At 39.1% G+C, this 24,157-nt stretch overlaps 2 protein-coding genes across 12 annotated transcripts in view; one reads left to right on the plus strand and one right to left on the minus strand.

Moving 5' to 3' along the window:
• The window catches only part of CD274 (CD274 molecule), a 144,316-nt gene that overhangs the window by 90,110 nt on the left and 30,049 nt on the right, over positions 1-24,157 (plus strand). The gene's annotated exons all lie outside the window — the stretch shown is intronic.
• Positions 1-24,157, minus strand: part of PLGRKT (plasminogen receptor with a C-terminal lysine) — a 53,777-nt gene that overhangs the window by 28,460 nt on the left and 1,160 nt on the right. For 2 of the 5 annotated variants that reach the window (XM_025423533.3, XM_025423532.3), the window contains 2 exons: positions 24,025-24,134; positions 21,953-22,039 (listed from right to left, as the gene is read on the minus strand). In XM_025423533.3, coding sequence (XP_025279318.1) covers positions 21,953-22,033 — 81 coding nt within the window. In that variant the 5' untranslated portion in view covers positions 22,034-22,039; positions 24,025-24,134. Of the gene's footprint in view, positions 1-21,952; positions 22,040-24,024; positions 24,152-24,157 lie in introns of those variants that run through there. The other 3 variants (XM_049092937.1, XM_025423529.3, XM_049092944.1) reach the window with 2 other exon arrangements.

Genomic DNA, 24,157 nt, shown 5'->3' on the forward strand with positions numbered 1-24,157 from the left:
TCTCCATGTAAAATTAATCTGTAAAACCATGTGACTGCTAAGGGAAGATCTGAACATGCTGACAACTGACCAGGGTGGCCTGATGCTGGACCAGTTTCAGAATTTGGAGAGGCTAGACACAGTAGCCATAGGCAGAGACTCAAAGAGGCAGGCTGTGCGCCTTTCTTCTATAGTGTATATTCTTGGTGGTGTTCCATAATTCACCAAATAAAGTTGGGGTTTGTGAGTTTGGAGCCAGGGAGATCCAGACTTTGAACTCAGGCTCCTTTGGGTATTTTCCATAACCCAGAAAATGTAGCCATTCCACCCACCTTGGGCTCTTGTCAGATGATATGCATAAGAAGGCAAGCCCAGCTGTTGGAAACAAAGGATGGTGATGGCTGGTCAAATCTACATTTGTGCTGCCTTCTATATGTCATGTCAAGTGGGAACCTTTCAGGGGAGGACTTTAAATGTTTGAAATTTAAAAAAGACTAAATCTTTTTAAAAAGTCGGGTTAACTAACATAATGCTTACTGTCAGAAATTATTACAGAGGAGTTATTTGTTCTTTTGCCCTACTAGGTCTCACCATCCTAAACATCATAATTGCAGAATTTTCTAAGAACAACAATTGAAGGATGTACAACACATACCAATAGCCAGAAGAATACTTTGCTGAATTTATGTTAGCTACCGAAAGACCTTGAAATTTGCCTCCAGCGATTAAATGTTTGTGTGTGCTTAAACTTTCACTCAGTTTATCTACAGTCATTGATTTAAGGCAACTTTATATGATGCAATATGGTTTTGATTTGTGCAAAATCAAAATAAGATTACTTATCCTTGAAGCAATTGCAATTTCTTATATTTGGTTAATTGGAGTGAAATAGAAAACAGTCACTATGTCCAAAAACATTGCCTGGGGGAAAAAGGCTAAGATAATAAAAGGAAGTCATAACCAACTACAGTACTAATTTTATCTAGATTATCACAATATTTTTCATGAGGGTAGCACACTTTGGTTTCATGTCAGAGAATTCCACAAAAGTAGTCTGTCCCATCTAATGAGCTGTGCTGTAGGGTACAAAGATGATGTCATACTGGCTTCCTTAGAGTGTTTGTTCAGAAGCAGTGATAAACTTGGTGTTGATTCAGGGCTTCCTTCTCTTCATCATTCTGTGATCAGTAGCACATATTTCTGAGATCATCCTCCAGAAGCAAAGGCAGGGTCTGTGGCCTTCAAGCACAGGTAAGATTGGCCCTTCACTGTGCTGAACAGTGGACCAGAGCAGGCAACCCCACAGGTATCCTGGTATGTTTGTTTGTTTTCATGTTTCATCCAGCTTGGCTGCCCTTTAACTTTTAGCAAGCCAAAACACCCTGAAGCTGGTGGCTCACTGGATTCAGCATAGAATTCGTGGGAAGGAGGTTTGGTTGGACAAGCCTCCCAAGGAATTTGGATGCACCATCTCCTTCCCACTGCTGCCACGCTGAAGGGGGTGGGGATATGTTCCCCTCATTTGGGCAGTCCTGCACCAATCTCCTTTGCTGTAAGGATGCACTGAAGTGAGAAGTTGGCCCTGGCCTGGGCAGCACTGAACTCACCTCTTAGGGTTCATATGTTAGCACTAGAAATCCAGAGAGGGACAGGCAGCAAATCTCTTAAAACAACACTGGAGAAGTAGGGTTTAATCAAAATGCGACTTAAGCATTCTGAGCACTTTGGAACGAAGCTCTTAATTTTTCTGTGCCCCCCCCCCCATTTATATTTCAGACATTGTGGTAACAGTTATATAATCTGCTCTCCTTGGGACTGCTCTAGGGAGGGGCCCTTGGGATAAATTAATTGATACTTGACAAGTTGTTGTAGATGCTTACAATAAAGGTGCTATCATAATTCTGATTAATTGCTTAGGGTTGATATACTCATATAACTTGTCATTGACAGTCCCAGAAGGATGTACAGCCTATCCTAAATTTCATCTTAAAACTACTACTTGTAGGACGCCTGGGTGGCTCAGCGGTTGAGTGTCTGCCTTTGGCTCAGGGTGTGATCCTGGATTCCAGGGATCGAGTCCCACATCAGGCTCCCTGCATGGAGCCTGCTTCTCCCTCTGACTGTGTCACTGCCCCTCTTTCTGTTGTGTCTCATGAGTAAATAAATAAAATCTTAAAAAAAAAAAAAACTACTACTTGTACTTCCCATTTACTATATCACTACTATGTAATTATTACACAGATATACATATGCCAGATTATTTAAGGTTAACTCACGTTCTTGTGTTAGTTATGCCCTTGCTTTTGTATATGTTTTATTAATGAATATTTAAAACAGAAAGAGACAAATACTATTATGTAGAAGTGTAGAAAATCTGTAGTCAGACTCCCTGGTTTGAATCTTGGCTCTATCACATATCTGTGTGACTTTAGAGAAGCTACTTAACCTCTCTGGGCTCCGGTTTTCTCATCTATAAAATGATAATAATAATAGGATCTTTTTACTAGGTTATTACAAAATAAAATAAGAATACATAAAATGCTCAGAATAGTGGCTGGCATTTAGTAAGCACTCAGTGAAAATTAACTATTAGTATTAGTGATATGATTCTTTGTTAAAATAACCTATGGACTTAAAAAACTATTTGCAGCATTATACTAATGAGACTTCCCCCAACCATTTTCATTTTCTCTCCTGGTGATGCTGGGGGGAGCAATATCCTTTCTCTTTTTCCTGTCACTGTCCAGTTACAAGAAATAGCTGGACTATCTCATAATAATATGAAATAAATAAAAAAGGCTTCTGGGTATTTCTTATACCTACTGTTGATTTTTACTATGGTTACAGTGAAAGGTGTGGGTTTAAAAAAATAGCTCTAACAGTGAAATAATGTTGTTGTAAAATCTCAAGGCAAGTGTAAATAATTCTTTTTCTTAAGATTTTATTTATTTATGAATAAGAGAGAGAGAGAGAGAGAGAGCTGCAGAGATACAGGCAGAGGGAGAAGCAGGCTCCATGCAGGAAGTCTGACGTGGGACCAATCCCGGGTCTCCAGGATCAGGCCCTGGGCTGAAGGTGGCACTAAACCTCTGAGCTATCTGGGCTGCCCTATAGTTCTAACTACTTTTTCATAACTATGCCCCTCAAAGCACTTTCTCTTATAATTGAATATGGTCTTTCAACCTCATTCTGACTTTTTACTTTGCAACAGATGATACATGCTTTCTCAAAGTGAACTGTAGATGTACAGAACTAACAGTTCTTTTTCTCATGTTATTTTCTTTTGTTTCCATATATTCTGTTATTAGTTTGTAATTTATACTCCGTTTTTTTGTTTTTTTTTTTTTTTGCTTTAACAAGCTGATAATAAGGACCAGGAAACTCAAGGAATCAAGTAACTTCCTTCTAATTATATTTAACCATTTGTTGATTTAAAGTAAAATCAGTTCTTTCTGAGCAGATTCCAAAAAGAATATATTTTCATTTTAAAGATTTCTAAGAACAGCAATAACAGAAAACCTTAATCAAGTACAAGTCTGTGCCTTCATGAAGATGAACATGAAAAACTGAATTGTGATAACTGTATGTAGACATCTGATGATTGAGGAAGGAAAGAATCTTAAATTTATTGAGAGGCATTCTCCTCCAATCGGCAAATCTGTAGAAATGACCATTTTCCTAGCCTAGCATTCTATCTGGTGTTGCTGTTTTTGTTATCAACAACAGGTTTTGCTGAATGACTAAAGAATAAATGATAAGTGTTCAATAAATATTTGCTGAATGACTAAAGAATAAGTGAATAAACAAAGGAAAGCATGAAGTATTGGCCAGGAATGTAAAGGGCTTTTAGGCATTTGCCGGTGGCTGGGGCAGGAAGAAGTGCAGGAGAGGCATTGTCTAAGGTTCTGTCCTGAGGATTACTGAATGAATGGGGTAAAAAGGGAATATTGGTGGGCATTCATGTCAGCTGTACTCAGTACACACCCCATTGGGTTTGTGAACTTCTGTCCCTAGTTCTGGGGCAGTGCTGGAAGCCCCCCCGCCTCCAATCTGATTTCCTTGTATTTAAAGGGTAGAACTGTGAACATGGAATTTGAAAAGTGACACAGTTAACATCTCTGCAAATGAGAACTTTGTAGCAGAGGTGCCACAACTTGAACAGATGGATTAAAGCTGAGCCTGGAACACATCTTCTGAAGGCATGCGGCAAGAGAGAGAAGGATGTCCAGTGGATGGATAGCAAAGTGGGAGCAGACAAGAATTAGATCCCATGCCAGTGTGAGGTTGTGACTGTGAGCTCACAGGGCATAGTTGCATTCTCATCCCCTCCCCCAAAGGAGGTGCATCAGGGGAAGGCTAATCTTCCAGAAATGATTTTCTGCTACGATTTAGGAAGAATGAGAAACCTGCAGCCTAATCAGGGAACTTTAGCTTGCCAGGGACACCCCCCTGGGTGTCCAGTGAGAAAAGTTAATTCTGCTAAGTCAAGAATGTGCCACAATGCTTCTGCTAAGGGAAGGAAAATTGAGCAAAGTGGGCAGTGATCTTCTCTCTTTATAGCAACATGGTTTGATTTCCCATGGTGAAGTCCACAACAGTTTCATTTTGAAGTGATTACTACGTAGATGCTCTAACTTTTCAGTTTGATAAAGCTATGAACATGCTAGCATTCTTTTCCATGCATCCCATCTGATGGTAGACTATGAGGGTCGTAAAGCAAATAGATGGGCCTTTGGGATCTTCTTACTGGAGAGGCCAACATCTGAAATGCCTTCTTTTACATTATAAATTTTAGGCAAAATTGTACCATGTTAAATATACATGTGTATTTATTTAAACATATGTACTTGTTCAAATGTTTTTAAATGCAGCCCCCCCATACACACACACACACACACACACACATATATATATATATATATATATATATATATATATAGAGAGAGAGAGAGAGAGAGAGAGAGAGAGAGAAAGACACACAGAGCCAGCACACATGTGGGCACACTAAATCATATTATGGTGTTCAATGGCAGTAGTTTTTTGTGTAACAGAATACATACGGTGGACAGAACCACTGCCATCCTCATTTTAGCCTTACGTCTCTTGCATCTGAACCTTGGTCATCATTCTGTCTCCCACAGGCAGATTTCCCCCTTTTCTTCATAGATGTGCAGTTTGGATTTCCATTTCTTGAAAACGACAGTTCTTGCAGATATAAGTCCTAATCATTCTATTTATTAAAGGGGCATCCTAGCAAAATGATACTCAGAAATGAATTAATTTTAACAGTTTTTATTTTAGTTTTTTAAAAGATTTATTTATTTATTCATGATAGACATAGAGAAAGAGAGAGAGGCAGAGACACAGGCAGAGGGAGAAGCAGGCTCCATGCTGGGAGTCCGACGCAGGACTCGATCCCGGGACTCCAGGATTGCCAAAGGCAGGCGCTAAACCACTGAGCCACCCAGGGATCCCCAATTTTAAGTTTTTAAAAAAATATCTAACTTAATAGAATTTCCTTTGCTTTCAAGTTCGTAAAGCCTTTAAACATGCAAGTATTTAAATGCTAAAACTGGGCCCCCGGGGTGCCTCGGCGCTAACCGCTGTCTTCAGCCCAGGGCGTGATCCTGGAGACCCAGGATCCAGTCCCTCGTCGGACTCCCTGCATGAAGCCTGCTTCTCCCTCTGCCTGTGTCTCTGCCCCTCTCTCTCTCCTCTCTGTGTATTCTCATGAATAAATAAATAAAATCTTTTAAAAAATGCTAAAACTATGAAGAAAATATTTAATTAAAATAAATATTCCCAATCAGTTCTTACAGTAGAATTGATTTTTATTATATGTGCAAAAAAAAAAAACAAAAACAAAAACAAAAAAAACCCAACCCTTACAAAGCCTGTGGGTAGATCAGGAGTTGCTAATGTTAAGGCTTATCACGACAGCTGTCAGTGTGCTTTTTGTGTATATTATAAAGATATATATATAATTGCAGAAAGATTTTTAGAAACAGGAAATTACCTATAGTCATCCATTCTGATTTAATTTAAGCTTTGAAGTCTTCATGTTCAAATTTTCTTTAAAATAAATATGGGGCAGCCTGGGTGGCTCAGTGGTTTAGCGCCGCCTTTGGCCCAGGGCCCAATCCTGGAGACCTCCAGGATCAAGTCCCGCATTGGGCTCCTGGCATGGAGCCTGCTTCTCCCTCTGCCTGTGTCCTCTGCCTCTCTCTCTCTCTCTCTCTGTGTGTCTCTTGTGGATAAATAAATAAAATCTTTAAAAATAAAATAAATATGGCTTCAAATTAATATTTTTCTTTTTTGGTGTGTAACTGAAAATAATTTGGCATCCAAATTATGTATGATTTAAAAATCAGGTGAAAATGTATATATACAACTAAAATTCAAATCCTGGTGCCTGGGAGGCTCAGTGGGTTAAGCATCTGCCTTCAGCTCAGGCCATGATTCTGGGGTCCTGGGGATTAAACCCATGGCTCCCTGCTCAGCAGGGAACCTGCCTGTCCCTCTCTCTTTGTCCCTCCCCCCACTCATATGTTTTCTCTCTCTCTCCCTCTCCCTCTCTCAAATAAGATCTTTAAAAAATATTCAAATCCTAACTTTTATATTACTATTCATGTAATAAATCCAAAATTTAATGGCCCACATATTTCTAATTTATCATCAGTAAATGTACTTGAACTGAACCTAACCATAAACCTAAAACTAACATTGTTAATTTGCCAAATAGATTCAAAGAGAATACAAAATTTTTCTTTACGGAAAATTTTTCCAAGAAAAGCACTATGTGAAATAATGAACCATTTCAGAACATATAAATATTATAAAAGTACTCAATTTTGTCTCTTCATCTTTAATGTCTTCATTGATTAATATAGCACCTGGCATACTGTCAGTGCTCAATAAGCCCTGAAAAAATGAATCAGTATCAGAATATTCTCTTTGGGGTTCTATACTTTACATAAACATTAATAAGAAGCAAGTAGAAATGTCAGTGTGTTGATTACAGTGGTAGGCAGCAATATAATTCTATTTTTCCAAAAACATTTTGAGGCATTGCTTTGCAAATTTATACCTAAGTTTAAGGACAAGTGTAGGAGAAGCGGAGTACTGCGAGACTTCACCTGCAAAAACTCTATAAATCAAGTTATATAGATCATAAAATAAATGGATTAGAATTTTTAAAATAATGTTTTGACTTTAAAACTTTATTTTGGAAGGAAAGAAAATTTGCTATTGCTGGCATTGACCATACCTCTTTTTTTTGTGTGTCTGTAATTGACATGAGCATCTATCATTTTCAAATACAAAACTCAGTGTTTTATTATCCAACCTGTGCAACAGACATTACTATAAGCCCAAACATGGAAATGAACAGGACCTCTGCAAAAACCTAAAGTAATAATAATTCAGGCAATAAGAAGTTTAAATGTAGGAAGGGCTGAAAATATTATGTTTTTGATCATGCTTCTCTATAAAACTACATTAACTTGTTCACACTGAAGCTTTGTCTAACATGATTGTCCATTGCATGGCATTTGAAATACAGAATCTCCACTGTAGAAGATGAAGATGATTCATCTATAGTATGGTTCTGTGACCTACACTTTAGACAATTAGAAATGGCTCCACTGTACCAAATACACTTCACAAATGAACAAGAAAATCTTATCTTCAGGTTTCTTTTTCAGAGCCTTTCACCTAAGGAACCATATGTACCCCTGATGGCTGAAATAAATCAGCACCATTTACCTCACTTTGATGGTACCTTGTTAATTGTGACATGGCTAAAGAAACTAGGTGCTTTGAAGACCATATTTAGCTCAACTTTGCTCTACATGTATACATAAGTTTTAGCTTTATAATTTCTCTGTGGTTCCGACATCTACATCTGAAAGGGGACATCGATTTTATCAAAGCAGCAGCTGCTCTGTTGTAAATTACATGTCACATGCTTGAGTCCGAGGTCCTGTCCTTTTGGTCAGCAGAGACACTGCTCATTTCACTTGATGTACATACCCAATGAGGGAATTGAAAAAGAAAATTAGCAACTAGTCAGCTCAAATGAGTGCAGACTTAGAGCAAAGTCTGATGCAAGTTTTCATTTTTTAATTTTAGCTTGTATCAGACAGTTTGGAGGTCATCACACTCAACCTACAATTGTCAGAAGCACTGAGTTTAATGCATATTAATTAAAAAGTATATCTTTTTAGTATTCATAATACATGCAGGTATCTTTTAAATGTTATATAGTTGTTCATAAGAAAAACACAAACATACCCATTAATTTGTGTGGTGTTGACAGGAGGTAGAAAACATGCTCCTTCAAATAAGTTTAACAGAAAAGAATTTAATGAAGGGACTGTGCTGACTGTGGGCAGGGTTTAAGGTAACCGCAAGGTACAGTGAGGCACCAAGGGGCAGAGAGACAGCAGCAAACCATTAATCCTGAGGCTGGAAGGGGAAAGGGAAGGGCTCATTGTTACCCAGAGCCTAGTGAGGGCTAGAGTTATGGGAGAGAGGAAGTCTGAAATGAGCTGTGACTCTAGGAAACCACTGACACCTCCAGAACCACAGACCTAAATTCACTGACTACCCCCCACTCCAGGCTCCTGCTGGTGTGGCCTGCTGACTGAGTTCAGCCTGAAGCCAGAGGGCAAAGGAGCCTGGGGGATGCAGGACTGAGGTTCAGAACCCCAGGACTCAGGGCAGGGAAAGGCAGAGCATTAGATCTGCAGGAAGAGGGGGGCAAACACAGAAGAACAAAGTGGTGACCTGATTTAAATTAAGTAATGATTTGATTCTGCGGGAGAGAATGTGTTCAGAGTTCTGGTGTAGATCATATCCAAAGTCTTAGCAAGTATTTTTTTTTTAATATTTTATTTATTCATGAGAGAAAGAGAGAGAGAAAGAGAGAGAGAGAGTCTTAGCAAGTATTAAAGATGGGCAACACATTTTGCCTTTTTTATTTTAATAAGAAATTATGGTTTTGTACAAATCAATATTAGTTGTAAAGTAAATGCTAAGTATTGGAATAGATGTCTAAATCTCTTGACAAGAAAAATTAGAAACAGGATATACTTTTATTCAATGATTATAATAAAAACATACTTTATTTTATTTTTAATTTTATTAAGTTTTAATTCCAGTTAACATACAGTGTTGTATTAGTTTCAAGTGTACAATATAGTGATTCAACAATTCTATAAGAAAAGCATACTTTAAATTGCCATTATAGTCAGTCACATTTAAATACATGACTCTTGGGGTGCCTGGGTGGCTCAGATGGTTAAGGGTCTCCCTTCAGCTGAGGTCATGACTGCTGGGTCCTGGGATAGAGCCCTGCATCACTCAGAAGGGAGTCTGCTTCTCCCTCTCCCCTGCTCCTGCTACCTGTCTCTCAAATAAATAAATAAATAAATAAATAAATAAATAAATAAATAAATAAAATCTTTAAAAAAAATACATGGCTCTTAAGAGAGGAACTTTTTTCCTCCTAATTATGTTTCTTCAGGACAATGCTTACTCATTACCTTCCTAACTTTGTGCTGATTACTTTGCCGTGTTCCACATACATAACAAGTAAATTAGTATTTAGTGAACTAATTAAATTGGGATTTTTTTCTTTGTTCAGAAATTTCCTGGGGGGGGGGAGAAGCATAAGAATCCCAAGATATTGGGGAACCCTGGGTAGCCCAGTGGTTTGGCTCCTGCCTTTGGCCCAGGGTGTGGTCCTGGGGTCCCAGGGTCGAGTCCCGCATCAGGCTCCCTGCGTGGAGCCTGCTTCTCCCTCTACCTGTGTCTCTGCCTCTGTGTGTGTGTCTCCCTCATGAATAAATGGATAGATCTTTGAAAAAAAAAAAAAAAAAGAACCTAAGATATTGTATGTATAAAAGAAAAGGAATGAATAAGAAGCAATTGCTTTTCGTAGTAAGGTGGACACATAGGAATATGTTTATGTTCTCTAGCTCAGGTTACAGGAAACTTTAGGAAAGACTTCAGTTCTGCTATGGCTCTAGAAGGGACACCTGCATATGTCTCAGTGTCTTATGGCTGAGCATGCTCAGTGGGATCCGGAGTCGCAATGAGAGGCTGTGGGGCTGACAGGCTAAAGGGTGCCCTATCCCCATTATCAAGATTGACTGTTTAAAGTGCTAAACATCTTACAATGCAGAGGGGAAAGGGAACTAGAAAAGCATATGCCTGACCACAGAATTGACATTATAGAGATGGGGAAAGATAAAAAAAAAAAATGATGAAGAATAAAAATGGAGAATGAAATTAGAGATGGAATAAAGAATGAAGTAGTGACTGTGAGCACATAAGAGAGAGGAAAGTAGAAGATACATGAGAAAGAAGGGAACATTTTTGAGCATCTCCTTTGGCTACAGGGTAGTACTTGGGTATCCTTCTCCCCATCATAGTGATGAAGCTGAGGTTCAGAGAACATACATCACTTATCCAAGGTCATAAAACCAGTAAGTGATGGAGCCAAGGTCGGTCCTACATGTGTCTGCCCCAGTGCCTGTGATTTTTTGGTTGCATACACAGAGAATACATCCAGGGTCCTTAGTAGCCATTTCCTGGCCTTGTATCCAGAAGGCAGCAGTCTGGGTTCAGTTTTCCTTTCTAGATTTCCAGTTGTGCCACTGGAAGTTCTGCCGTTCCTCTTCCCTTCTGTCCTGCACATTTCAGAGTAAGAATGTCCCACCATCATATGCACTGCTAATATGGTCCTTTGACAAATAGGCAAGGAATTCAACTGAAAGATTCTTTTCATAAACATTTTACAGGAAATTTTGAAATTTAACTTAAATGTCTCCTTTTTTTTCCACACACACAAAAAAATCCCACTTTGCCTTATATTGTAGTTCATTTATAAACTCCTGGAAGACATAAAAATACTCTTTTAAAGGGAAAGACATACTCTGTTCTTGGGTAGAATGACTCAACAGTTCTTCCTAGATAAATTTATAATTGCATATAGTCCTAATTTTAAAAATCAATAAACTATTTTTATAGAGTTGGACAGATTGATATTAAAGTTTTTACGAAAATGCAAATATGTAATAAACATTGAAAAAATAAACTACAAGGCCATATTAGCCTAACCAGGCATTAAAACATACTAAAATTATAATACTGGTACATGAATAGACAAATTGGCCAGTGAAATAGCATGTCCAGAGATAGTGTCAAGTATACACAGAAGACTAGTAAAGGTGACATCTCAAATCACTGGGGGGTAAAGATGGACTTTTTTTTTCCTTTCAAATTTTAGTATTGTCTATTCTAGCTCTGTGAAAAATGCTGCTGGTATTTTAATATGGATTGCATTAAATGTTTGAATTGCTTTGGGGAGTATAGACACTTTAACAGTATTGGTTCTTCCAATTCACGAGCATGGAATGTCTTTCCATTTCTTTGTGTCTTCTTTCTTTTCTTTCTTTTCAGTGTTTTAGTTTTCAGAGTACAGGTCTTTCACCTCTTAAGTTTATTCCTAGGTATCTTACTCTTTTTGGTGCAATTGTAAATGGATTGATTTCTTGATTTCTCTTTCTGCTGCTTCATTATAGAAATGGAACATAGAATAGTATAGAAATAGTATAGAAATGGAACAGATTTCTCTATGTTGATTTTGTATCCTGTGACTTTTCTGAATTTGTTCATCAGTTCTAGCAGTTTTTTTGCTGAGTCTTTTGGGTTTTCTATGTAGACTATCATGTCATCTGTAAACAGTGAAAGTTTTACTTCTTCCTTGCAGATCTGAGTGCCTTTTATTTAGGTTGTTTAACTGCTGTGGCTAGGATTTCCAGTAGTACTATGTTAAATAAAAGTGGTGAGAGTGGAATTCCTGTCTTGTTCCTGACCTTAGGGGAAAAGCTCTTAGTTTTTCCTCATTTGGGATGATATTAGCTGTGGATTTTTTGAATATGGCCTTTGTGATGTCGAGGTATGTTCTATCTATACCTACTTTGTTGAGGGTTCATATCATGAATGGATGTTGTATTTTTTCAGATACTTTTTCTGCATCTACTGAAGTGATCACAGAGTTCTTATCCTTTCTTTTATTAATGTGGTAAATCATGTTTATTGATTTGCGAATACTGAACCACTCTTGCAACCCAGAAATGAATCCCAGTGGATCATGGTAAATGATTTTTTTAAATGTATTGTTGGATTTGGTCTGCTAATATTTTATTGAGAATTTTTGCATCTCTGTTCATGAGGTATACTGGCCTGTAGTTCTCGTCTTTAGTGGAGTCTGGTTTTGGTATCAGGGGAATGTTGGCCTCACAGAATGAATTTGGAAGTTTTCTTTCCTTTCTATTTTTTATGAGATGTACTTTTTAATGAATGTATGTACTACTAGGTAGCCATTTTGGGAAAGAAAATTGGATCCACATCTCACAAGAACAAACTCCAAATGGATTATGGATCTAAACATAAATAAGTGAAGCTATACAAGTGCCATAGGGAAACATGGATGACTACCTCTTTTAACTTTGGTGAGGTAAAGGCTTTCTAAACAAAGACTCAAAATGCAGAGTCAATAACATAAAGAATGTGAAAGCACAAAGGTATTCCCTGCAGCACTATTTGCAATAGCAAAAGACTGAAAATAAGTACTTGTGGTAGGCAAAATAACAGGCCCTCAAAGAAATTTATGTTCTAACCCCCAGAACCTGTGAATATATTACCTTACATGGCAAATAGGGATTTTGCAGGTGTGATTTAGTTAAGGATTTTGAAATGGGGAGACCACCCTGAAATCTCCAGGTGGGTCTCATAAAATCACAAGGGTCCTCATAAATGAAAGATGGAGGGAAGAGAGTCAGAGGTAAAGATGCTACACTGCTGGCTTAAGGAGGGAAGAAAGGGACATGAGCCAAGGATTTCAGACAGCTTCTAGAAACTGGAAAAGACAAGGAAAGGGATTCTCCTCTAGACCCTCCATGAGGAATGCAGCCCTTGACACTTTAATTTTCATCCAGTGAGCATTTTAAATTTCTTTCAGAACTGTAAGATAACTAATCTGTGGGGTTTTTTTTTTTTTTTTTGAAGTCACTAAGTTTGTGATAATTTGTCACAGGAATAGGAAACTAATATAGTGTCATAATCACTTGAATAAATAATGATATTCCACACAGTGGAGTACCATGTTCAAAAAATGAGAAAGGTCTCTATGAACAGCTTTGGAGTAGTTTGCAGGATATACTGCTAAATGAAAAAAGCAAGGCATAAAAGGGTATCAGTGGTATGCTACCCTTCATGTAAAACAATACATGTGTATCTGTTTATTGTACAAAAGAAATTCAAGAAGGATAATCAAAGACTAGAGAAATTAGACACCTATAGGGAGAGTGTAGGAAGGGGGCTATATAAAGTGAATACACTGTAGAAAATTAAAGCAAGCTTTCTTACTGTCTGAGAAAGAACTAACAAAGAAAGGGGAAAGACTAGAATGAAACATCCTACTGGATTGCAATCAGATATCAGTATGAACTCCTGGTTTATAGTGTGCGTATATGCACGGGTTAGTATATGTACATGTCTTTGCTGAATGGAGCTAGGAACAATGACCATAGGAACAAACACACCTGGAATCTAGATCTTGATTTCTAAGGACTATTCTCCAATAAAACGAGCCAGGACTCTGAATAAGTGGTTAGTTCTAATATTAGAGGAAGCTAATATACAAAGGGTATCTATAAACTCTCTATACTAGTTTTGTAACTTTACTGCAAATCTAAAATTATTTCCAACTAAAGCATTTCTGAAAATGTGGTTTGACTATAATTTTGCATCTAGTAAATTTATTGAAGAATAATGATACTTTGGATTGTTCCCTTTAAGTATTAAGGATATTTATAGGGGGTATTTTTTCTCTCTTAAGATCCTCCTTCGGGCAGCCCTGGTGGCTCAGTGGTTTAGCGCCGCCTTCGGTCCGGGGTGTGATCCTGGAGACCCTGGATCGAGTCCCATGTCGGGCTCCCTGCGTGGAGCCTGCTTCTCCTCGGCCTGTGTCTCTGCCTCTCTCTCTCTCTCTCTCTCTCTGTCTCTCATGAATGAATAAATAAATAAATAAAATATTTAAAAAAAAAAAAAAAAAAAAAGAATCCTCCTTTCTGGGCAGCCCGGGTGGCTCAGCGGTTTAGCACAGCCTTCAGCCCAGGGGCCTGATCCTGGGCACCCGGGATCAAGTCCCATGTCAGGCTCCCTGCATGGAGCCTGCTTCTCCCTCTGCTTGTGTCTCTGCCTGTGTGTGTGTGTGTGTGTGTGTGTGTGTGTGTCTCATGAATAAATAAAATCTTTTTAAAAAAATCCCCCTTCCTCTGCTGCCCTACATCCTTAATTATCTTAAGGAAGAAAATGGAGTAGAAACTAAATATGAGAAGTCTAAAGATTTTAATAGCAAGCCTGCATGAAATTCTTTTTGGAATAAGGTAGGGTGAGAGGGAGAAAAAGTACATATTAAGATTTATAGAGAAAAAAAAAAGATTTATAGAGAAAATAAAATCATTAAAGCCATAGTGTCATATTTTAATTAACAATTTTGCATCCAAACTCTGTCCCAAGGCATTCAGAACATGTTTTACTGAGTTAATAGGTAAAGTAACCACTTATGTTCACGCAAGAACTAAAAATGAATTAAAACCCAGGAGGAGATTTATGAAAACAGAATATACAGCTAAGGGAGAAAAAGAAAAAGAAAAGCTTTTTGGTAGTCTATAATGGCATTCATTGGTCTCACTGACTTAGGTTTGTGACCAAACCTAAAGACAGTGTGTCTCCTCCCCTTTAGAGAATTAATTGCAGGAAGGGTCCTAGACCCACTGTCAGCATGGAAGGACTAGGCAGCAAAAGATCAAGTTGGTGGCTTGACCTTTCTTTGTCATTTGTAGAAGCAAGTGCCTATGGGACCAATGACCTTTTAATTTCACTTCGATCTCCTACCATTTCTGAATATGAATCTCAGCTCAGCTTTGGTTTCTATCTCAGGTCATGAGTTCAAGCCCTGCACTGGGCTCCCCACTGGACATGCAGCTACTTAAAAAATTGTTTTTAACTCTACTATACTTAACATACAGTACTATATTAGTTTCAGGTGTACCATAAAGGATTCAACAATTCGATACATTTCTCAGTGCTCATCATAAGTGTATCTTTTATTAAAAACTATGAATCTCCTTCATCTAATTCACCCATCCCCCCACCTCCCTTCTGGTAACCCTCAGTTTGTTCTCTATAGTTAAGAGCCTGTTTTTTTTTTTTTCTTTGCTTATTTTTTTTGTTTCTTAAATTACAAGAGTGGAATCATATAGTGTTTCTTTCTTTTTTTGTCTTTACCTTTATGCTTTTAAGAATTTGTGTGTTTAGATTGGATCCACATGGATAATCAAGGATAATTTTCCCATCTCAAGGTCTGCTCCCCCAGTTGTATCTGCATGGTCCGTTTTGCCACATTAGGTTATATATTCAAAGTTCTGGGGATTAGGGTATGGACGTCTTTAGGGGGCCAGTATTCAGCTTACCACATACACATACACAACCATCTGGTTATTGCAGCATAACTCATTCTCTTTCCAGCAAACTAGATGAGAAGTTCCTTGAATATAGAGCCTGTACCTTATACATTTCTGAGTCCTGCTTAGCATATCATTTTATATATATTAAATAACTATATATTTTTTGGTTTATAACTATGCTTCCTTTCTATAACACCACACTAACTATAGACATACAAGTCAAAGGATGGCTTTCATGTATTTTAAAATTTTTAGTTTGTTGCCTATTTACAGTAAAGTGAATAAGTTACCTGACTTATCTTTACGTGGACCATAAGTGCTTTGCGTACATAGCACTAAAGCACAGCAAGGACCTATGGAATCTTCCTTCATTTTTTTCTGCTCTCTACTTCCAGTTTCCATCCTATTCTATAACATCAAAATGCTTCTTAGCCACTCAGGTGATATAAAATTAGTTTAGGTATGCCGTCTAATGGCATTTTAAGAAAGTATTCATTAAAAAAAATTTTTTTTTAAAGATTTTATTTATTCCTGAGAGACAGATAGAGAGAGAAGCAGAGACACAGGCAGAGGGAGAAGCAGGCCCCATGCAGGGAGCCCAATGTGGGACTCGATCTCACCAGGATCATGCCCTGGGCCAAAGGCAGGTGCAAAACCGCTAAATCACCCAGGGATCCCAAAAGTATTAATTTTTATCTGAGTGATAGTTTACTGAGTATAGCTATCTATCTACCATCCTCAGTAACAGAGGCTAAACAAAGCAATGAGAAACTGAAGTTTACTGATGATCTGAAAATATCATTATAACTAGTCATATGAATCCCCTCCAGCTCAATTTGAACTAAAGTTGTTCATAAAGAAAACTTTCTGATTTGAAGCCTTTTATAAGTTTTTATTAGTCAGACTCCAGTGACTGATTTAATTTCATGATTAACTTAAGTTAAAAACTTACTTGGTTCCATCTTCAATATGCATTATACTAAATTCCTGCCAATCATTAATTATAATTATGTAGCATCATAGAAAAAGGAAAGGCAGAAGTCTCAAACCAGGCTATGCATTACAGTCCCCTGGAGAGCTTAGAGCAATAACAACATGCCCCACCATGAAGAGATCTAATTGGTCTGGGTGGGGCTAAATATCATCCCAGGGCCCTGGGTGAGTACAATGTACAGCCAGTTAGGAACCTGGGCACTGGTATGAAATGTAGCTGAATCTCTCATTCTGGTCCTTTCCCTGAATGAAAACAAACAAACAAAACAATAACATGGGATTGTTGAGTTATGATTTATCTTTCTTTCTTTCTTTTTTTTTACCAAAAAATAAAAGTAGAACTAGGGGAAAAAAAAAAAAAAAAAAAAAAAAAAAAAAACACTGGGAAAAGGATTCTAGTCATTAGGCTTTTCTTTAATGAAAGTTTTGCTCTATTTCCTCTATTTACCTTTTTTATTGAGATGCCCTTAAATAGGAAAAGGACCAAAAGACATGCTGTCACAAGCTAAAGGCATTAGTACATAGTGTTTCAACTGAGATTTTAAAAAATCTTTTAAAGAACTTACAAAGACATGTAATCTTCTATTCCAGTGGCTCATTCCTTATATTTGCTGAGTCCTGCTCAGTCCCAGGGGTTTGGGATATGAGGTCAATTCCAGGCCAGCTTTAGCTGTTTGGTTCATTCAACATGTAGGATGGAGCCTATCTATGGGTAGCTTCAGGAGTATTGTGATAACAAGATTCTTCAATTTAGTAATGGGTTCATTGGTGCTCATTTTATTATGCTTAATAACTTACAAATATATTCTCTAGTATGTATCAAATGTTTTGTGCTACTTTTTTTTTTTTCAATAAAAGAATAGCTCTAAACCCTAGGAATGACATTAGAAGTTTAATTTCTTTAAATGGGGAGCATTTGAGGACCCACCGACCTTCCAAAAATTTCTATAGATTATGTTTCACTCTAGGCTGTCCCAGTTAGGATCAAAACTTAAGTAGCTTTAGGGTTGAAAAGATGCTTCAACCATATTGATCTACATTCTCTTTGTCATCTTTTCTTGAAATTAGAAGATAAATAATAAAGTATATCCTGATAAATAAGGAAAAACTAATTGTCTTAACCAAACACACGTTGGGAGAATCAGTCTGCATGGGCCATGAGCAATCCCATACTTTTTACTGGGTAAGCCAAGGATACAGGCTCTGACTGCTTTTTACCTGGGCCATTTCTCAGAGTTTTATTTGCAGTAAGCAACCCTGAGAGATGAAGTAACAGGTCTTATCTAAGAGCAGCCTTACTGACCAGTCATGGTAAAAGTAGTAGATTCCAGTTTACTGTTTCCCACTCTATCCACCTTGGCATCCAATTAAGCCTACCTCCATCTGGGATATATATAAAGCATCTTATGCTTATAACGAATATACTAATGCTGCTTACTGCACTGTAAATAACAAGTCTTCTGCTGGTATCTGTGAAGCAGTAACAGACTTGTAAGTTGTGTAAAATCCCAGACCCTTCACAGAGCCTGCCAGTTTGGTGACAAGAAAGAGACACTGATAGAGACATAGTGCTCTGAAAGAGAAAGGACAAGGGCCTTTGTTGGTTGGGTTATTAGATACGAAAAGACTCTCAGATCTGGTAGGAAATAGCCTCACCCAGGTGGTGGTAAGAGTGGGAAAGTAGAGAAAGGGTCTCTCACTGTCCAGTGTGTTAAATGGGGCTGAACAACAAAAGGTAGAATCCAAATAAGCTGTTCAGATGGTGCTGTGATTGTGGCATGTTGTCCTGTGGAGTGGGAGAAGGAAAGGATATGATCAAGAAAATGGGGCAGCAAGTCCCACAGCCCAGCCAAAAGGCAGGCATTGTGGCTACGGCTGAAGGGAGGTGCCTTGAAATGGAGAGTAAGTGCAAAGCCTTGCTTACAGGCACTGAGCTACTCTCTCCCTCTGCCTCTCCCTCCAACTTCAGCTGCTTTAGGGAAGAAGGCCTGGTGTACTGAGAAACTTCAAAGAGAAGAGAAGAGGAACTCAAATGTTTATGGCTCTGTTGGATACAGGTGCCCAAGTATGCTTGGTCCCATGTGGGGAGACTGAACTCAGCAGCAGGATGGCCCAGAGAGCTGAGGGTGCAGAGCAGAACAATGACACCAGTAGAGTCTAAGAGAATGATGTCCCTGAACACCAGCACTCTTCAGAAGCCAGGGGTCCACAGGGGAGGAAGCGGTACCAATTCTGGAATGAGGAGCCAAAGGGCAAAAAGCTGTCCTTGCCCCTCTGCATTCCCCAGTTTTCCCCAGCTGTGAGACAGTGTAATCTCCTTAACTACTGATAACCCCTGAAGTACCTGTGTTAAATTCTTTGGTCTGTGTTCCCATAGAGAAAAAAGTACTGGAATTCAAATGATGAGTTTGGGCAAAGTTTGCAGTAAGGAAGGGAAATGAAAGTGATCCTTGAGCTGATTCAGGATACTGCAGTAATGTCCCCTGCAAATAAATGTCTAATGAAATTGATATTTACTTGCTTAAATTGTAAATACTCATAGTGATGAGAGGACACTCATTCAGGGATTCCCTGACATCTTCCAGGTGGTCTATTAGAAACAATATAGAATCCCACAGAGAAAAAGAGAAAATCATAGCCAATCTCCAGAGAGGCCATTGCCTATACAGCATCACCACCTGCAAAGACAGGCACCAAATACCTCCTGTATTAGTTTCCTGGGACTGTCAAAACAAAGTACACCACAAACAAGGTGGCTTAACAGCAGAAATTTATTGTCTCAGTTCCAGAGGCTAGAAGTCCAAAATTGAGGTGTCAGTAGGGTTAGTTGCTTTCCCAGGGCTATGTGCTAGCATCAGTTCCAGGCCTCTGTTCTTGGCTTGTAAATAGCTGACCTCATAGTCATATCACATTCTCTCTGTAGGCATGCCTCTGTGTTCAGATTTCCCCCATTTTATGAGGACAGCAGTCTTATATTGGATTAGGGCCCATTCTACTGACCTCATTTTACTTGATTGACTCAGTAAAGACTTTCTCCAAACACATCATATTCTGAGATAGTAGGGATTAGAACTTTAACATATGAATTGTGGAAAGGACATACAATTCAACCCATAACATAACCCTTTCAAAAAGGCAGGAGGAAGCCACTGACTATGACTGAGCTCTTGTTAAAAATGAATACCTGACCCAGGGAGTCTTGTGACTCTCAGGCTTCATCCCGTTTTGAGGTGGGTTGATGAGGACATGACAGGTACAAAAAGGGCCTGTTTGCTGGTCAAATAAAAATGTATTTGAGGGTATGACTGGCCTGGCCCTAAAGTCACTCCAGAATTTCATAAAGGAGTAGTAGCTACCACTTTTGGGAAAATGTTCCATCTCCTACCCTGCCACATGAAATAGAGCTACTGGCTTAATTGGGCCCTTGGATTCATAGAGAAATGCATGGGCCTAGTTTACCTCTGTTTCAGCTGAGCTGAAAACTGATGGCAATGATAGTGTTCCTACTAGTTTGAACTTAGCACTAGCTATGGTGGTCACTGGGATCAGTGGGCAGAAGTCAAGGCTGTTCTCAAAACTCTGATCAATAGGGCTGAGAGGCAGGTTGTTGGGAGGCAACTGTCCATGGCCCCCGAATGTCCCCGCACATTCTTGCTGAGTAGGCCAAGGATACAAGACCCAGATTGCTCTTATTCGGGCCATTTCTCTGGGTTGTATTTAGGGCAAATGACCTTGAGGAATGAGGTCAAGTCCCGCACCCCCCGCCCCACCATCCCCAGCTCGCTGATTGTTATAAAGGCAGTAGATTCCCTAAGCCCAGGATTCCTCATATGTGCACAGCATCCATTTAACTCCATCTTTGTCACCTCTGTGAGACTCGAGGAACATGGGGATATTCATGCCAACCTCACACTCATGTTGCTTACTGTGCTATGAGTAATGAAGTCCTTTGTCTCTGATGGAAGTGTCTCTTGTATTGGCCAGTGTCCATGAAATAGGAACAGGCTAATTTGTTAGCTTGAGAATGGGATAAAATCCCAGGCCCTTCATATATCGTGACTTCATGGGAACTGATGTAAAGTCTGTCATTTCCAAAGGTCTTAGGAAAGGACTCTCTGGGTCTTTGACATTCTTGGCTGGTTTTTATGCCTAATGTTTGCTCTCCCCTAGGTCACTGTGCTCTGTTACAACAATTTGTTTCCATTCTTTAAATTGTTCCATTCTCCCAAAATAATTTGTTATCCTGCACAAGACACTCAATAGCAGTAATAACAGTAGCAGCGACGTAATACTTTTAAGGTGAAAGACAGTGTTCTATAGACCTGAACCATTGTTCTGTATACTCTCTATATACCGTCATTACTCCTCAAAACAACCCTCTGAAGCGGATACTGTCACCTCCAGTTGACAGACGTGGAGACTGAGGCACACATCATACAGTTAGTTGGGGGGTGGGGGGTGGGGGATGGGATTCAAACCTGGATTTAGTCCTCACTTTGAACCCCTCGCCATACTGTCTCACAGTAGGACCTTCTAATCCCAGGGCCATAATGAACCACAAAGGCCAAGAGATCTTTGCTTGAAATCTTAGGAAAATAATTTTAGTCAAACTTTTAGTACTTGATTTTGACATACAACATTTTGTAATCCTTTTTGACAACCTCTAATAGGAAATTAGACAATCTTCTACATTGCTTTGATCTTTTCTATTCCAACCTATGCATAAATCCAATGTCAAGTTTTCACACTATATATTAATTTCCTAATGTTGCTATAACAAATTATCAAATTTAGTGGCTTAAAACAATGTAAATTAATTATCTTATAGTTCTGGAGTCAGAAATCCAAAGTGGGCTGGTGGGACTGTGTTCCCTATGAGCTCTAGGAGAAAATCTGTATCCTTTCCTTTTCTAGCTTCTAGAGGCTACCTGAATTCCTTTGCCTTTTACTCTATCTTCAAAGCCAGCGGTGTAGCATCTTCAGATCTCTCTAACTTTGACCCTCTTACCTTCTTCTATCCCTTATAAGGACCTTTGTAATTACATTGGGCCCATCCAGATAATCCAGCATAATTGAGCATCTTCTCTGTCTCAAACTCCTTAACTTAATCACTTGCAAAGTTTCTTTTGCCACGTAAGGCAGTGTATTCAGAGGAGATTAGGATGCAGATATTTGGTAAGGGGAGAGGAATTATTCTACTTACCCTACACTCTAAGCAGCATGTCTTCAGTATGGAACTTGTACACAAGTATCAGGATTGGAGGTATAAATACACTCATTCACCAGATAACTAAGAATGCATTTCATCTTGATTCTGAGGATGGAGCCCCAAGAACATTTCACCCTTTGCAGTCAAAGAGAACAGTACTGCTAGAGTACATGTTGTGGAAACTTTAACCACTATAACAACATAAAAGCTTAATTATTTGAAAATGTACCTGGAGTCGAGCATTCATAAGCATAAACTCCTGTTGGTTTTTCATGTTTTCATTCATAGATTTTGAGAAAATAAACCCCATCTTGACCTAAAATGTGAAAAAGCAAAGAGGCTTAAAACAATATATTCTACATATGCCCTCATATGATATACTTTGAGCTACCTTACGCTTATAACAATGTAAAAAAAAGACAAATTTCCTGGGAATACAGCATGGATTATAGTCCTTGCTTTTTTTTTTTTTTTAAAGATTTTATTTATTCATGAGAGAGAGAGAGAGAGGCGAAGAGACACAGGCAGAGGGAGATACAGGCTCCATGCAGGGAGCCTGACGTGGGACTCGATCCCAGGTCTCCAGGATCACGCCCTGGGCTGAAGGCGGCGCTAAACCGCTAAGCCACCCAGGCTGCCCTAGTCCTTGCTTCTAACTAGTTGTCTGATCTTGGGCAAACTTAACCAGCCTGGCCAACATTTGCTCACCTAAGACCAGTGGACAGAACTTAAGTAACTTCTAAAATTTTCTCCCACTCTATGAGTATACAGCTCCATGTTTCCTGATTTTTCTTCCCACTGTAAATCTTGAAGAACTGAATACTTTAAAACAAACAAACAAACAAACAAACAAACAAAAAGACCACTCTTTTTTTTTGTGAGGGACCAGTTGGATACCGTCCATCTTCTTAACTTCTGTACAGTTGGATGACAGAAACTTTGCTTCTGAGAAGGGGTGATTCAGAAGGTGCATTGCACGCCTTGAGGACAGGCTTCTGTGCTCCTTGCATTTGTATTTTAGGAAGTTTCAGGTGTCTCAAGGTCACTATGTCAAAACTCTTCCTGTAATCCCTGTCCCTCTCCTACATACCCTCTTCTGGCTTCACCTTTGTTCTCTGCAGGCTACTGCTAAAGTTCTCAAGAGGGAAAGAACAAAATGATACTTAAATGTCCTGGGAAAAGCAATTTTTAAATGAATACACGGTATTGCTTATCTTATTTATCTTACTTAAGAAGTTCTTAAATGGGCCATCACTTCTAGGGGCCAAAATTTCAATTTTTTGTTCTTAACCCAATTGTGTAGATACAGAAGGCCTTCAGTTAGATTAATTTTACTTTCAGAAGATTGCAAAACTCAGGGAAGTTCCAGTTGCTCTATCCTCAATGATATTGCTGATTCTCTTTGGTAGGCTACTGAGCAGGGTTGTGAAACTTACGTCACAGTGGCCAGTCTCAATGCTTTCTATCCAGGACTCACACTCTTCTGTGAGAAACCCAGCAGAGCTTCTATTTTCCATACCCTCATCAGGAAGTAGTGGCTTCTGGCTAATTGGGGAGATGATGGGGGGGGGGGGGGGGGAGGGCATTTCATGCCAAACAAGTAGAATGAGTCATCCTTGCTAATTTGGCTCCAGGTGAGTGAGAACTACAAGCCAGATTTCAGTGGCTTCCCTGGATTCTGGCCATAGCTACATTCTTGAATTACAAGGGCCTCTGAGCCAGAGTCAGCCTCAATGCTGGGCATAGGAGGCTGAACCACTCACTGTAGAGAAGAGGCAGGCCATTAAGTTTCACTCCCCTTCTGCCACTGCCCCATTCCATCCTCTATTAGAGGCTACCTCATGAGGGTAGGGAGACCTAACAGAAGTTCTCTCCTTTCTGCAGACTTTGACACCCCCAGTCAGCTATCTCCAACAGCAGACCAGAACTTGTTTGAAGGAAAGAGCAATATATTATCCATCTTGGAGTTCCCATGATGTCTTTTTTGCATAAATATTTGCATAGAGCATGAATGGTACAAGAGAAACCTAGCTCAGGTCACTTGCCATTCCTTATTTTTTTTTTTTTTATGTATGTAGGAATAGATGGCTGAATTTTTACATATTCTGCAAACATTTATAAAGAAAACTGTCCTCTAATCTCATTCCTACACACACACACACACACACACACACACCCATACGAAATGTGTCTCTTAGAGGGCCCCTGTTTATAAGGGGGTGCGATCTCTCCTGAAGTGGAGTCCTCTTGTCAGCCATCGAGGGAAGAGAAACTATCTGGAAGATTATAGTGCAGGATTACCTGTGTTCTGGCCTTGGTTTCTTGGGTCTGGATGGTGGTGCGGATGTGTTAGAGGACACTCCCAAGGGTAAAGGCAGAATCCAAGCAGGATGAAGAGCTTCCTTGTGTTCCTTAAGGGAAACCACACCTGAAA

This window comes from Canis lupus, chromosome 1 (genome assembly GCF_003254725.2).
Source record: "Canis lupus dingo isolate Sandy chromosome 1, ASM325472v2, whole genome shotgun sequence".
Classification (NCBI taxonomy): Eukaryota; Metazoa; Chordata; class Mammalia; order Carnivora; family Canidae; genus Canis; species Canis lupus.